Below are 15782 nucleotides of genomic sequence, written 5' to 3' on the forward strand. Positions count from 1 at the left end.
GTGAGCGGGGCCTTCTCTCTGGCTGTGGTGAGCGGGGCCTTCTCTCTGGCTGTGGTGAGCGGGGCCTTCTCTCTGGCTGTGGTGAGCGGGGGCTGCTCTCTCACTGTGCATGCAAGCTGCTCACTGCTGTGGCGTCTCTTGTGGAGGAGCCCAGCCTCTCGGGCACACGGGCTTCTGTGGTGGGGGCGTGTGGCCTCAGCAGTTGCTGCTCACGGGCTGCAGAGAGCAGGTTCAGTAGTCACGGCGTTCGGGCTTCGCTGCTCCAAGGCATGTGGGATGTTCCCGGATCAGGGATCGAACCTGTGTCTCTTGCATTAGCAGGCAGACTCGCTGCCACTGAGCCACCAGGGGGGCCCTGTACTGACATTAAAAAAAATCACTCTCACCTCTCTCTCCCAGGAGAGTTTGAACCTTGGGTGAACAGTGGGACCTGACTTCTAACCACACACAGGAAGAGTGCATGCTTAAGATAGCTTTGTACCACCTGAACATTCATAGAATATCTCTCTGCATGCTCTGTGTGTCTGGTTTTCCAGCCACAGAAGAGTCAAGTGACAGATGATGGGGAGAGGAAGGGGCATGGCCAGAGGCAGGCACTCTGGAAGGAGGAAAGCTGGTAGCTGATATCAAGGGAGAAAAGTTAGGAAAGCAGATCTGGCAGTTGCCCAGGACCCTGTGGGACAGGCCAGCCTGCACAGCTGAATCACCCCTGGGACTGTCCTGCTCAGATCTCACAGGTCACTGTGTTCCCAAGGTGACGGTCTTGGGTTACCAAGGGTCTCCGAATGGGTCTCTATTCAGGAAGGCAGGCTTCCATACAGTGTCTCAGGAGGACAGCCTCTGGGCTTGGTGCTTTCTTGTAAGGTAGTTCATTGGTGACTTTCTCTGTTTTTTCCTACAGTTCCGGATCTGCTTTCTTAAGAAATTATCTATGTTATTTAATTTTCAAGTTTATTTGCATGGAGTTGTTAGAAAATACTCCTGTAATAATTTTTTTTAATTGACTATTTCAAGATAATTTCCCCCTTGTCATTTCCAATTTTTGTCTGTTTCCCTCCTTGTTCCTTGATCAGGTTAAACCAGTAGATTGTTTTGTGATTTTTTTTTCAATAAACCAGGAGTTTGATTAATTAATTAGATCCGTGGTTCTTCTCTGCCTCCATAATTTTTGCTTCTATCTTCAGTACTTTCTTCCTTTTTGTTTTTGTTGTTGTTTTAATGTTTTTGGTCCTAATTTTTATAAAACTGGCTTGGAATTCAGTTCACTTATTTTTGTTTGTTTGGTTTTATTAATATAAATATTTAGGTCTATGAATTTTTCACCTATGACTGTATTGAATTCTTCTGGTGTGCAGTGTTTCTATGATGATTACTTTTTAGAAATTGTGTAATTTTTGTTTATATTTTCCCCCTTCAATAGGGGATACCCTGGGTCGGGAAGATCCCCTGGAGAAGGAAATGGCAATCCACTCCAGGACTATTGCCTGGAAAATCCCATGGACAGAGGAGCCTGGTAGGCTACAGCCCATGGGGTCGCAAAGAGTCGGACACGACTGAGCGACTTCACTTCTTCACATTAGTAGAAGGTTTTAAAATTTTCCCGATAGCCGGGAAGAGCTTGTGGAAGTGTGGTAATTAAAGCATTATGCTTTGATGATACAACTCAGTGATAGTTGACAGTCCAGCCCTCATTGGGTAGAGATGCAGGTGAAGATCCGCAACGTTTGTAGAAGTTTGTGGGTCCTGGTGGTCACGGGTGAGTAGCAGCCGAAAATGTTCATGGTTTTTCCTCCACCCGCCACACACTAGCCGGGAGAGAGGAAAGCGGGTGGTCGCGCCTGAGCTGAAATGGCATGCTCACTGTGTGCTTTGCTGTTGCCAGTGGGCGTGCACAGCGTCATGAAGCACGACGCCATCGTGGATGGAGCCAGCCCAGACTGTGTCCTGGTGGAGGCGGAGGCCAACCGCGTGGCTCAGGACGCCCTCAGAGCGCTGAGGCTCTCTCGGCAGCGGTGTCTGGGCGCAGCGAGTGGTGTGCCCACTTGGACTGGCCACAGAGGGCTTGCTGGTGCACCAGCAGGAAAAAAGTAAGAGGTCGCCACCCTGACATGCTTGTGAGGAGGCCAAACTGGCCGGGCTGGGAGTAAAATCGGGACAGGTGGAGACACTCCTGCCGTTTATCTGAAGGAGGAGAAAATCCCTCAGGGAGGGACTGGCCCAGCCAGATGTGCATGACTTAAGAGGAGTACGCCTGCCCGCTTACCTTCTTTGCTTTCATTCCTTCCTTCCAGAGCTAATTTTCTGGGGCAAGGAGAAATCTCTTTTGAGGTGATTTAAGAGGTGATGTTATAAAATAGTGAGAGTTGTAGGATAGCAGGTAAACTTCAGTAAGTTGATTAGGTGTGTTTCAGCAATCAGTAATTACTCTGCTCTTTTAGAGTAGTTTTCCTACCTAGAATTCGAGGGTGGTTTCCACTGTGACTTGAGCCAAGGGTACTAAGTGGTTCTTGCCTTGGGATGCCTTAGTAATTTCCCAAAAGAGTAAAGTATAGGAATCTAAGGGTAGAGCAGACGCATCACAGCTATGAGAGAATAGCCATGCAGAAGAAAATTTCTCCAAGAAAAGTTGAGGTGTTGGAGGGACGTTCTCATCTCTAATTCACAGAGTAACATTTTATCAACTATGACTCTCTTTGTTACTTAGGAGCAGATTCGGTCAGAAAAGGAACTCCAGTTTCTCCGTGCAGCGTCCCTCTTCAACATCTCCAAAGGAAAAATGCCAGGTAATCTGATAGCCTTTCTGCTTTCATTCACAAGATTTACTTGATTGAACTGCCATGGAAATCTCACTCAGTTCCACGTTGGAGGGTGCATAGTGACATCTGCTATTTGCATTTCATGAACTTTCATGCATTTATGAAGCACTTTTGTGTGAATTTAAAAGGGCCAGCTAACTTCCTAGAAAAGGCAAAGCCTTTAACCCAAGATCTGTAGTAGAGTCTGTTTTGTCTTCCAGAAGTTCACATTGGATAGGTGATATGTGTTGCTGCCCATTCTGCCCGCCCCACTCGGAGGTGAAGTGCTAGCTCGAGGGACCACTGCTGTCTAGAATAAAGATCTAGAAACTCGCCCGAGTGGTGTTTGTGATTTACAAACTGCGAGAGCGTCGTGTCCGTCTCTCGCTGCCCTGCAACGCCCTAAACGCCTTGAGTGCCTCTCTGAGAGTAAATAACAGGCCATATTCTTATCGTTTAATACTTTCTTTTTTTTTCTTCTGCTTAAGGTTTGTGTTATTTATGAAATTTGAAAGCTCCAAGGTTCAGATTCCTTTTAGATTAACTTGACACACCTAGAAGTAGAGAAGCTCTTTTCATCCCCGTGTTACGCTCTTTTAGCAGTAGGAGTACGAAGAAAAGCTAGGTTTCTGTTGCTGTTCTGAGGAAACTCACATGAGGTGTACAGAGAGTAAAAGATTTAAAAGTGAAGGAAAAGAAGTACAGCTCTGATACTGTTCCTTATCCCATGGTGCCCAGATCAGGGAAATTTTGGGAGGAAGAACAGGAAAAGCCTGCAGAGCCCGTACCTCCTGCAGACGGTTTTCCTAGATGTCTTCTCTGGAATCCTGGCCCTCCCTCCATGCTCACCACTCAAGATAGTGATGAAGTAAATAGTGTAGTTTGGGGGTGTTTTAGGAAATGTTCTCTAAGAGCAGGTGAATTTAGACACTTAAACCTCCTCCTTTCGCTTTACGTCAGATGGTGTCTTGTTCTTCCCCCATCAGCCTCAGCGCCCTGGGCACATGTGTTGTCTTATGGCCCCTCAGAGCCTTTGGAGAAATAAGTGGGAGCATAAACAGGAGATTAAATATACCCATGCACTGGTCTTCTTTCTCCAGGACAGCACTGTGAAGAAGGATGGGAAAGATCATGTTTTGGAGCATTTTAGTGGAAAAGTTGAAGATGCAGAGTCTTCATCTGGGGCTCTCACTTCGTCCTCACTGTTGGCGAAAATGAGAGCTAGGAACCACCTCATTTTGCCAGAGCGCTTAGAAAGTGAAATTGGGCGCCTCCCAGAAGCCGCTGCTCCGCTGCCCTGCAGCACAGAGCATGATGACCTGCTGGTGGAAATGAGAAACTTCATAGCCTTTCAGGCCCAAGTTGATGGCCAGGCCAGCACCCAGGAGATACTGCAGGAGTTCGAGTCCAGGTTATCAGCATCACAGTCTTGTGTCTTTAGAGAACTCTTGAGAAATCTGTGCACTTTTCATAGAACTTCTGCTGGTGAAGGCATTTGGAAACTCAAGCCAGAATACTGCTGAGCAGCATTACTCTCTGGACTTCTAATTGACTTTTCTGATGAAAAGATTAATTATTTAATTATCATGTTTGTCAGTGGAAGTTGGCTGTATTTGATGTTTACTTTGAATGATAGCTACCTCATAAAACTTTGGGGAAGAAGAAATTCTTCTCCAAAACTTAAGTTTTAAAAATACCTGGGTTGACTTTTTTTTTCCAAAATGAATTATGTTATAAATTCAGGGACCTAACCGTTAATCCTTGGAACACACTTGTTCTTTTACCCAGAAGATGCTATCAGGGAACACATTACTTACTACTCATTGGAAGGTTATAGACCAGAACTTGCAAGAATTCTTGTTATTGGTGCTAAAAACGTGTCTTACATTCAGTTACACCTGTTCAGATAACCAGTCCATCAGCAGCTATTAGCAGTGTCTTTTGGGTGCCTCGTGCTTAAATGCTTAAAGCGATCATTTGCCACTCAAAAAAGAGATCAAATTTGTTACCTTTTGAATCCTGTTGATTGCCTTTAAGCAATCTTCCATTAAGGTACTGTTAAATTGGCAAGTTTTTTATTTGCAAAACATAGAATAGTTTGGTAATAAATTATGAGATGTGTATTTGCAGAAGGTTAGAGTTTTCTCAGTTTAAAGTTGCTTTATTTTAAGCCAAGGGCACCTTTTTCCTCCTACACTGACTCCTGGTTTTAGGAAAATGAAATGTGTTATCTTTTAAAAAAACAAACAAAGCCCAAGGTTAACCAAAAGTAAGTACAGATAAAACTGCCAGCACGTGCCCATGCGTAGGAACGCCACTCCGACCACACCCAGGTGGACCGCCATCACCGCATGGTGCTGCCGGGAGGGAGCCTGGAGCGCTGTTTGCTCAGCTCGCTGTCCTCCTCTCTGAGGACGCCGGTAGCCTTGGCCAGGCTCCGCTGTTCTCTGCCTTCTGTCGCGGCGTTGCCGTCCCTCCTGTCCTGCGTTCCCCGTGACTCTCCTGTTGTGGGCGTCTGCTTTCTGTCTGCGGCTGTTTCTGGCTGTTTACGTGTTTAGAGTTCTGTTACGCTGTCGTTTCGGTCCTTTGTTTTCTTACCCTGTTTCTCTCTCCTTCTCACTGTTGCGCTTATCGTCTCAGCTCTGAGGTCTTGTTTTCTTAAACTGACCAGACTTCCTAAGCGTCTCCTAGAGCTGCCGTGGTCCAGTGCGTTCGTTGTTTTCTCCGGCTTGCTGCTGGCCAGCGCTCTGATTTCCTGCCTTGCCCTTGCCTTCCTCCCGTCTAGCTCATGCTGAAGTGAGCAGCGGGTCCCAGACCTCTTTTGTGCTCTTCTCCGCCACTCAGGAGAGGAGGACTGTGGGTTTCAGAGTCGAGGAGAGGCTCTGCTGGGCAACGTGAAGCTTTTGACTAAAGACTTGGGTTTTAGTTATGTTTTCTGAGATTTTGTTAAATAACTTGGTCTGTGATTCCCTCCCTTTAGACAGGAGATGTCATAGTCAGAGTCGTAATTCCCAGCAGGATTTTGTGCTGCTTTTTCTGGATTCTGGCTTGTTCATTTCATTCCATTTTTAGCGTGTTTTATTATTAGAGGAAGAGGATCCTACCATCTTCATTCTGCCATCATTGTCTGGAAATAATAGACTTTTAAACGGGTCAGTGCATCCCAAACTTGACTACTTGGCTCAGAAGGGAGTCAAAACTCATGAATTTTGTTTCTGCGAAGTTCTTTTTTTGTTGTTGTCTTTAACCTATAAAAAAAATTGCATCCCTCTTGTTCTCATATTTAAGTCCTGATGCTGTTCCCGAATATGAAGTGCTTGGCATCATACCTCTATTGTCTGAAATCTAAAGTCTACTGAGCGAGGGAAGTTGTAGCCTTCTCTTCAAGTAGAAAATGCGGGCAAAAGTTATGATGCAGTCGCAGGGCGATGGTCTTCACTCCCAGCCTGCCTCAGCCCTACCGGCAGCTGAGACCCTGGGTAGTCACTGCCATGCCTGTGTCTCAGTGTGGACATTGGTAAGCTTTGTCATCATGCCCCTGGGGGAGATACGTAGAGGAAAATGCTCCAAGTATCATAATTTTAACAACGATGGTTATACTGGTATTAAGCTACAATGAAGGATTGTAAAATCTTTGTGAAATGTGGAAAATCCCTTAGTTAAAACATGACCACTGTTTAAAGCATTTCAGGCAATGCAGTACTCTGCCTCCCACTCCTCTCGCTCCTGTTCCAGAGATGAGGACTCTATTTGGTGTGTATTCTTGCGGGCTGTTTTCCATGCCTTTGCAGATACATGTGGCAGCTGCTGCTGCTATAATGTCCATTTTCCCCTTCTCCTTTCCTGCTAAGACTCCTGCTTTGTACCTGGACACCAAGGCTGCTCACTTAACACTCTGCTAAATGGTTAAATGTGGCCACATGACAGGCAGTGGGATGTGAAGAGAACGTCCAGACTGCACCCTGAAATGAGGAGCTGGGTATCTACTTTTCTCCACATTCCCCGCTCGTGCTGGCCAACATGCCTGTGGGAGCTTAAGCAGGGATGCAAGAGCGTCAGAGTTGTGTGCTGAGGATGGAGAGTCTGGCCTGCCAGTCTCAAACTGCTTCCTTTTCACCTGTTACTTAAGAGCAAAATAAATTCCTGACTTGTTTAAATCACTGTCTTTTGTTGGAGTCTCTTTGTTACAGCAGCTCGTTTTATTTTACATGTGATTTACAAAAATGCAATTATTATCATCCTCGTTATTTAACAACTAACTTCTCATTTAACATATGCTAGAGACCTTTTCATTTCTCTAAGTGTAACTACCTTCGTGGAATTGCTGGACTTAAAATTAGGTAGATTTTTAAATGTAATGGATGTTGTGGAACTACCTCCTTCAAGTCACACCCCATAAAAGGACTATTTGTCCACACTCACAGCAAGCAGTAGCCCACGTCAGTCTCGGGAGTGTGTTTTCCTAGCCAGTGTTGTGTGGTTGAGAATACCTTGTGTTAACTTGAGTTTTTCTGATTACTTATAAAGCAGACATTTCCATTTGTAGGTCCTCCTTTACAAGTTACCCGTTCATGTCGTGTTCACCTAGTTTTACTGTAGGTTCCCTTCTGTCTTAGACATCCTCTGGGACAGAAAGGCCGCTGTTCCTACTGTTATTGAACAGTCCAATCTTTTCTCCGAGCATTTGAAAGATGCCAGGTTTATCATGCGCCCACCTGTCTGTTTCTGGACACTGGCTCTAGACTCTGCTGCCCGGCCGCGCGCTTCGCTGTCTGGCTCGGCACAGTGCTGCGCTGCCTGCAGGCCGGCTTCCTTTCCTTCCCCTCAACGCCGTTGTCTTATGCTTGCGCATTTTCTGTTTCAGGTGACACTTAGAATCAGTTTGTTAAGTTCCACTAAAATTGTGTTGCTCTTTTGATTGAGATTGTGTTAGTTTATATATTAATTTGAGGATAATAGACAATATAGTTTTTGCCATTAGTATCACGATAGGCTGTTTTTAGAGTAATTTTAATACCTTTCTTCACGAAGGCCTTGCACAGTTCATATTAGGTTGATTCCTATTCCTGCTCCTAAAATAGCTATTTTATAGATGTTCCTAGAAGGAAATGGCACCCACCCCAGTGTTCTTGCCTGGAGAATCCCAGGGACGGGGAGCCTGGTGGGCTGCCGTCTATGAGGTCACACAGAGTCGGACATGACTGAAGTGACTTAGCAACTTAGCAGCTATTTTATAGATGTTTTGTTAGGGATTTTTTTACTTCTGCATAAAGCTATGGAGAATTAGAACAGAGAACTTTATTATATACAGGTTTTTAAATATAGCCAAATTCAGTTTCATTTTGTTTCCTTGAGAACCCTTTTCCTAACTAAAGCCATGATTACACTCTCATAAATTCTCTTATAAACTCCATGTGGATAATTAAACTTTTTCTAGCGCCTTTAAAAACATATTTCATCCTTTCCCTCCTGATTTATAAGGCTTCATCTATCATTATATCTGATTTCTATAATTATGGGAATATTTCTGGTCTCTACTCATGTTAAATTGGTCTACTTAATTTTGCCAATAACCCACTGTTTTAATCATTGTACTTTATAATTGGCAATCATAATATAATAGAATGATTCCCTTCATCTTCTAAGAAATTTCTTATTTCTTGGACCTTTGTTCCTAAGTTTTGGAATCAGCTTGTTACATTTGGATCTTGTTTTTGAAATTGTAATGACTCTACAGGTTGCTTGTGGAGGATTGTTTATGATACTGAGTTTCTCAACTATGAATATAACACGTCATTCTATTTATGATACATATTATAAAGACATAATTCCATTGTGTCTTTCACTTACATCTTATAAGGTCCTGCACATCTTACATTTATTCCTAATTCTACAGTTTTGGTTGCTATCCTGACATTTTAAATATCCCATTTTTTAGTTTATAAACTGGAGTATTGTTGGATTTTACATATTGGTCTTGCACTTAGCAACCTTGCTGAACTCTTATTAAATCCAGTAAGTCTATAAATTGTCCTGCTACAAGTAATGACAGTTGTATTTCTTTGATTTCAATACTTACACTACATATTTCCAATATGATAATATATTTGACAATGATTGGCATCCTTGCCTTATTCCTGACACTGAAGATTAAATTTCCAAAGTTTTACTATTAAACATGTGGTTGCTTTTATTTCCTGGCAAATGATTTTTATCAGTTAAAGAAATGCTCTTTCCAGTTCTGAATCCAGGGCTGAATTTTATTAAATGCTTTTTCTGCATCTATTGATTTAATTGTGTTGTTTTTCCCCTTTAAATCTCTTAGTGTTGTAAAGTTCACAGTAATTTTCCCACATGAAAACATCTTTTAGACTCCTAGAATGGCAGTGTGAAGGGCTGTGCAGAAGTGCAGTCCAGAAAAGGACTGTAACTGGATGAAATTCCAGAAGACAAACACCCCTCCCCTCCCTGGAAAATTTAATGTTTCTGGAAACAGTCCTAAGGGTATACTGTAAATAAGAGACAGTCAGGAAATCTGCTAAATATTGGTAAGAACAGCTCGAGTCTGTGACTCCTGACACAGACCATTCCTTCCCTGGTTCCTCCCCGTCTCAGTGTGAGGACAGATTCTATAGTCCAGGTAACCTGCAATCCTAGAAAAGGGGGTTCCCTCTTTCAGGTTCCAGTCAAGGAATATAGCATCTCATGGGAGAGGGACGTGCATTAAAGACACGCACTGGCTTGGGTCTGCTTAGGCGGAAAACCATGACTTGCTCATTTGGTTTGTCTTATGGGGAACTGGTCCATATTAAATTTACTTATCTCAACACAGCTTACTCCTAAGTCTCAGATTCTTTATATGTAAGATAGGAATAAATACAGCACCTACTTTATGGGGTTACCGTGAAGACTGGTTTCAGATAATGCAAAATATCAAGTGTCTGGCATGTAGAATGTTCCCAATAAATGCTAACCACTGGGGGGGAAAAGCACTCAGCTAATAAGACCCAGAGTTGGGCCCAGGTTGCATGGCTGCAGGGCCATCCTGTTTGATCCCTGTTTGGACCCTGGCATCTCCAGGTGTCTGTCTGGATCCCTATGAAGGCCTCGGCCAGCAGCTTTCTGGGTTTTGCCGTCCTGACTGCAAACAAAATGGGCGTGTTGCAGGACAGCTACGGCAAGATCAACTGGAAGTGGACAGCAAAGAGGACAGGAACCCCTTGCTGGCCATCCACACCAACAACAGGGGCAAGGAGCCCCCTGGGGGACTCCCCAGCCCTGCGATGGGAGGATGGCTTCACACTCAGCCTGGGAGGGCGAGCGCTCTGTTGACAGTGCCCTGAGTGTCACGGCCCCTCTGACAGGCAGGGGGGACATTAGAGATGAAAGCTTTCTGGAACTAGCCCTTTGCACACTGAGAATTCAGTCAAAACCCTGAATGAGCAGGACCAAAGCATGGGTATGCTGGCCACTGGGCCAGATGGAGTAGAAGCTGCATTCAGAGTCCTTCCCCAGCTCTTGCTGGACTCTGACCCTCCCCTCTCTCTGATCACTTTCCCTGCCGGGTCCTGCCTGGCTGGCCAGCATGAAGCTGCTCAGGCTCCCCTCCTGCCACAACGACCTGACCCCAGTGACCCAGGTTCCAGTCCTGGCTGTTTTTCCATCAGTCCATCGTGATGGAGTTGAGGTGGAGGGGGTACTAGCAAGGCCTTGTTCTGCCCCAGCTCAGGCCCTCCATGGCTCTGAGGTTTTATCCCCCTCTCTCACCTTTTGTGGGGCTGGAACCTGCAGAGCCACTTGACAGTCAGAGACCCTGGTTCATGAGTCCTCCAGCTCCCAAACATCCATATCCCCGTCACAGACAGAAGCTTATCATTGTGCAGTAAAACCCAACTGCATAGGCCCATGTCTTTGGGAACACTGGCTGTCTGGAGATCCAAATGGGAACGGATTCTTTAAGTCTGCAGAGCCTTCTGCTGTTTTGCTATGGCCGTGCCCTGACACCTCTGGATGTGCAGGACCTCTGGGTATGTCTGGGCCCTTCTAGCCTGGCAACAGTTTGTTGACTGAATAGATGGAAGCACACCCATACCCACTTTCTTCAAATAATCCCCTGTCTGTAGTTGGTGGCGGGCAGACAAGCCTCCCTCATGCCTCTGTTCCCCTCCATGTTTTTGTGTGACCAGGACCAGGGTCAGGCTGAGCCAGGAAATCCCATGCAAGGGAGCGGGGCGGGGCGAGGGGGTTACCTATGCCTTCCTCCCAGGGCTTCAGCTCTTGCAATGTTCAGGGGCAGTTTGTGAGTGGCCAGTTGTGGCTCTGCAGAGCAGAGTGTCACCTGAGGGAGGCCTCAGCTGTTTCCAAGGTCCATCCGCCTTCTCTGCAGCTGACAATGCCTCCCCCAATTCCTCCATCAGATGCTCCTTTAAGGGGGCGGCGGATGCTGAAAGCAGTCCCCACTCACCCCGCTCCTGGATTGACCCTGACTTTAGAAGGTGAACATGACAAGTAAGGCAAGCCACCACGCAGGGAGCCTCAGGCTCCTCTGTGTGCAGTTTTTCTGGATAGTTTCTTTCCCCTGAATTCTCAGTGGTGCTCCAGGGCTGCCTTCTCCTGCTCCTGCCCCCTCCTAAGCAGAAACAAACATTTGATGGGTCCGGGGGCCTAGATGGGACACTAGAATAGAGGGAGTGTCTGGGAAAGCAGGGAAGCAGGCGTGCAGGGAAAGTGATGTAGGTGATGTGAGAATGGGGTCCTCCTGGGGCCGGGGAGGAGGTGTGTCCCTTCCTGGGTAGCCAGAGAGCCAGTGCCTTAAGGAGGAACGAGGGCTCTGCCTCCCCCGACTCATAGCAAGGGCAGTGAGGGGACAGCCTTGCTTCACTGAGATGAAAGCCCAGAGCAGGTGGGATTGTCCTGGGTAGACACACAGCCACTTCCGCACAATAAATGAAGAATATACACAGCACAGATGACAGACAGAAGGGGAAAATCTTACTGCATTTAAAGCTCTTACAAATCATCAGTCCTCCAGTAGGACTCGTGAACCTTCCAATAGGAAAGTAAGCATGGAATACTCAGGCCCTCCTTAAAAAAAATCAAAGAAATACATCACAGCAGAAGCTATAGGCTTTCCTGGGGGCTCAGCAGTAAGGAATAAGCTTGCGGTGCAGGAGATGCTGGTTCAGTCCCTGGAGAGGGAAATACAACCCACGCCAGTATTCTTGCCTGGAGAATCCCAGGGACAGCAGAGCCCTGAGGACTACAGTCCATAGAAGCGCAAAAAGCAGGGCATGACCTAGCCACCAAGCAACAAACAGAATATATGCACAATAAACTGTTTAACCACCTAAAATGAAAGAAGAAGAGAAAACAAGATGCCATTTTTGTTTGAGGCTTATCTGAGAATATCTGAGACTGTCAGAAACTATTTAAACAGTTGTCTGCTGCCTCCATGAGTATGGGGAGCAAGCCGGGCACCCGGCCTATGGGAGCTTCCATTGTCCCCCGTGGTCCCTGGGTTGCGACTGCTCTCCATCAGGCAGAGAGGCAGCCATGCGACAGCAAATGAAACTTCAGGTAAGGCTCTCGCTCACCAACACCTCTGCACTGGTCTCCCCTAAATGATCTCCTTTCGTGCACCCTCACCGTAGTCCCACTATGGCTCATTAAACAGCGATAATTAAAACAAAATATATTAGATTTGTGTATCCTGGACTTTGTAAGGGAATGAAGTTTACAGCGGTGCTGGTGCAGAGCTGGGACTGCAGGACCTAAAATCAGCAGAGTAGTTAAGGGGAAGTTGCCTATTGTTGTGCAGAGTTTCACTTCTTAGGGGCAATGAGCTCTCCCTGGGGGTGGGAGTCCTGGCTGGGGTGGGGGAGGGAACCAGGGGCTGCTGGCAGCTGGTCCAGCCAGGGGAAGAGCTGGAGTTTGCTCAGTTAGCAGAATGCTGTCTGCCACGTGCAGTACCAGACACCGAGTTGCTCCACTGAGCTTGCATGCTAGCAGGGAGGTGGGCCAATAAAACATGGGACAGTGTTGATGGCGAAGAAGGCAGTTAAAGCGGGAGAAGGGCTGAGAGCTGGGGGTGTGGGGAGAGCTCTGTGGTGGCCCCGGGAGTCTTCTCTCGAAGAGGTGACTTTGAGCTGGGAATGAGTAATGGGAAGGCCGGAGCTTTGAAGGTGGGAAGACGCTGGCCAGCCTGGGGTGGGGACGGGGTACAGAAGGGGTTTCTCTGATCGCCGTGGGTGAGATCATTAGGACACTCCCAGTGATCTCTTGCTCTTCAACCTCCCACCCTCTTCACCCCCTCCTCATAAGCAGGTAAACCACCAATCTGTATAATAAAGACACTGCCCAGTCTGTGGGCCCAGAAGGAGCCAGAGGCGGAAGCTTCAGGAAAGGCCCGTTCTTGAGCTAGAGCTACCTGTGAGGCCCAGGGTGGACCCCAGCTTCATCTGTAGTGCTCACCTGGAGAAGAAGACATTCCCAGCTCTTGCAGGGGTATCAGCTCTATCCACGCATCCATCCGTCCATCTGTCCGTCTGTCCTGCAACCAGAAGACATTCACACATTCTGAGCCCCCACTCTGTGCCAGGGCTTTGATGGGAGCAGGCAACACCCGGATAAATCAGCGGGGGCTCCAGTCTTCCTTGGAAAGCTGTCTGTACAGGACTTCCTGCTGAAGAGGAAGGGGCGAGTGTCTTTGCAGTTTGGTGCCACCTAGTGGCAAGTTGTTGGCTCTGGCTTAATAGGGGCGACTCTGGGTTGGGGCAGGGCCATGGGACGTCAGGATAACAGCAGCACTCTCAGAAGCTCAGCCAGTGGGTAACAGTCCTTCGCCAGCCCAGTCTGAGGAGACTGGGCTGAGCCACCTGGGGACAGAGAGAGCCCTCCTCCTTCCCGTTTTCTGGTCCCCAGGATGGGGTTGCTCAAGGTTTGCCTTCCTGCCTTCCTCCCGCTTCCCCTCTTCTCCTTTTAACCTGAGCTCACATTTTCGTCAAATCGCTAGCGCTGACCTGTGACCCAGGATGTACGGCCATTCTGTCGGGGTGTGAACAGAGGCCCCATCTGCTGGTGGCAGGCCTGGTAGTGGAGGAGCCGAGATGTGGGGAGCCCTGAGGACCATGGCTTATGCCCCTGCTCTAGGGAGGAATTAGCTAGCAGGCTGGAGAGCTGGAGTCCTGACTCCTCTGGTATTTGACCCGTGACTGTCTTCCTCCTTAGCCTGGGAGAAAAAGCCCTGACCTCATGCCTCTCCCAGAACCTGCCTACACCACCTTCCGGCTCCCACCCCAGTGTCCCCTGGCTTTGGGTTTCCTGATTGTGTCCGCAACCAGCCTCCCAAGGGTCTGTTTAGGGGATCAGGGTCTTCCATCCAGATTGTCCCCTGGCCTGTGAGTCTTTACATCTGACTCTCTGGGCTGTCCCTGAGACCCTGTCTCGTTTCCGTGTTGCCACCCAAGACTAGAGAGGGCTGCTGCAGGCTTGTGGGATTTGTGTTACACTTTTCAGTTTGGGGTGGTGGTCGCTGATGTCTGCCATTCATGCAGGCTGGTCTCCTTGGTAAAGGATGGAGAGTTGAAGGGTGCTCGAGGTAGTAAAAGTGAAAGGTGCTCAGTTCAGTTCAGTTCAGTTCAGTCACTCAGTCTTGTCCGACGCTTTGCGACCCCATGAATCGCAGCACGCCAGGCCTCCCTGTCCATCACCATCTCCCGGAGTTCACTCAGACTCACGTCCATCGAGTCAGTGATGCCATCCAGCCATCTCATCCTCTGTCGTCCCCTTCTCCTCCTGCCCTCAATCCCTCCCAGCATCAGAGTCTTTTCCAATGAGTCAACTCTTCGCATGAGGTGGCCAAAGTACTGGAGTTTTAGCTTTAGCATCATTCCTTCCAAAGTACACCCAGGGCTGCTCTCCTTCAGAATGGACTGGTTGGATCTCCTTGCAGTCCAAGGAACTCTCAAGAGTCTTCTCCAACACCACAGTTCAAAAGCATCAATTCTTTGGCGCTCAGCTTTCTTCACAGTCCAACTCTCACATCCATACATGACTATTGGAAAAACCATAGACTTGACTAGACAGACCTTTGTTGGCAAAGTAATGTCTCTGCTTTTGAATATGCTATCTAGGTTGGTCATAACTTTTCTTCCAAGGAGTAAGCATCTTTTAATTTCATGGCTGCAGTCACCATCTACGGTGATTTTGGAGCCCCCCAAAATAAAGTCTGCCACTGTTTCCCCATCTATTTGCCATGAAGTGATGGGACCGGATGCCATGATCTTCGTTTTCTGAATGTTGAGCTTTAAGCCAACTTTTTCACTCTCCTCTTTCACTTTCATCAAGAGGCTTTTTAGTTCCTCTTCACTTTCTGCCATAAGGGTTAGTCATGTCCAACTCTTTGAGACCCCATGGACTATATAGTCCACGGGATTCTCCAGGGCAGAATACTGGAGTGGGTAGCCTTTCCCTTCCCCAGGGGATCTTCCCAAACCAGGGATCGAACCCAGGTTTCCTGCATTGCAGGCGGGTTCTTTACCAGCTGAGCCGCAAGGGAAGCCCACTCAAGGTAGAGGGGAGCCTAAAGGAAAAGCATTTGAGCATTTGAGCATTTCAGCAGGCATAGGCTTTCACAGGGTTGGGAGCAAGCACAAAAGACTCGGGCTTTCCAGGTGGCTCAGTGGTAAAAGAATCCTCCTGCCACTGCAGGGGATGCGGGTTTGATCCCTGAGTCGGGGAGATGCCCTGGGGAAGGAAGCGGCAGCCCACTCCAGTATCCTTGCCCGGGAAATCCTCTGGGCAGAGGGATCTGGTGGGCTACAGACCATGGGGTCGCAAAGAGCTGGACAGAGCTTAGTGACTGAATATGCACGAATGACTCTCAGGAATCTTCAGCATGTTTATTGCTCGTTCAAGCAGTTTGTCTACTGGAAGATTTATCTTAGGAGGTAAACAATGGCTGTACGAATGTTCCACAACAGCCCCTCG

The 15782-nt window shown here is 47.5% G+C and overlaps 1 protein-coding gene across 1 annotated transcript in view; it reads left to right on the forward strand.

Annotated features, from left to right (window-relative positions):
* Positions 1-4416, forward strand: part of ERCC6 (ERCC excision repair 6, chromatin remodeling factor) — a 68518-nt gene extending 64102 nt beyond the window's left edge. Inside the window, exons 19-21 of the mRNA XM_068982357.1 lie at positions 1883-2087; positions 2705-2783; positions 3896-4416. Of these exons, the coding sequence (XP_068838458.1) occupies positions 1883-2087; positions 2705-2783; positions 3896-4318 (707 nt within the window). The 3' untranslated portion in view covers positions 4319-4416. The remainder of the gene's footprint in view (positions 1-1882; positions 2088-2704; positions 2784-3895) is intronic.
* The last annotated feature ends 11366 nt before the right edge of the window (positions 4417-15782 follow it).

Source organism: Capricornis sumatraensis, chromosome 10 (assembly GCF_032405125.1).
Source record: "Capricornis sumatraensis isolate serow.1 chromosome 10, serow.2, whole genome shotgun sequence".
Lineage (NCBI taxonomy): Eukaryota > Metazoa > Chordata > Mammalia > Artiodactyla > Bovidae > Capricornis > Capricornis sumatraensis.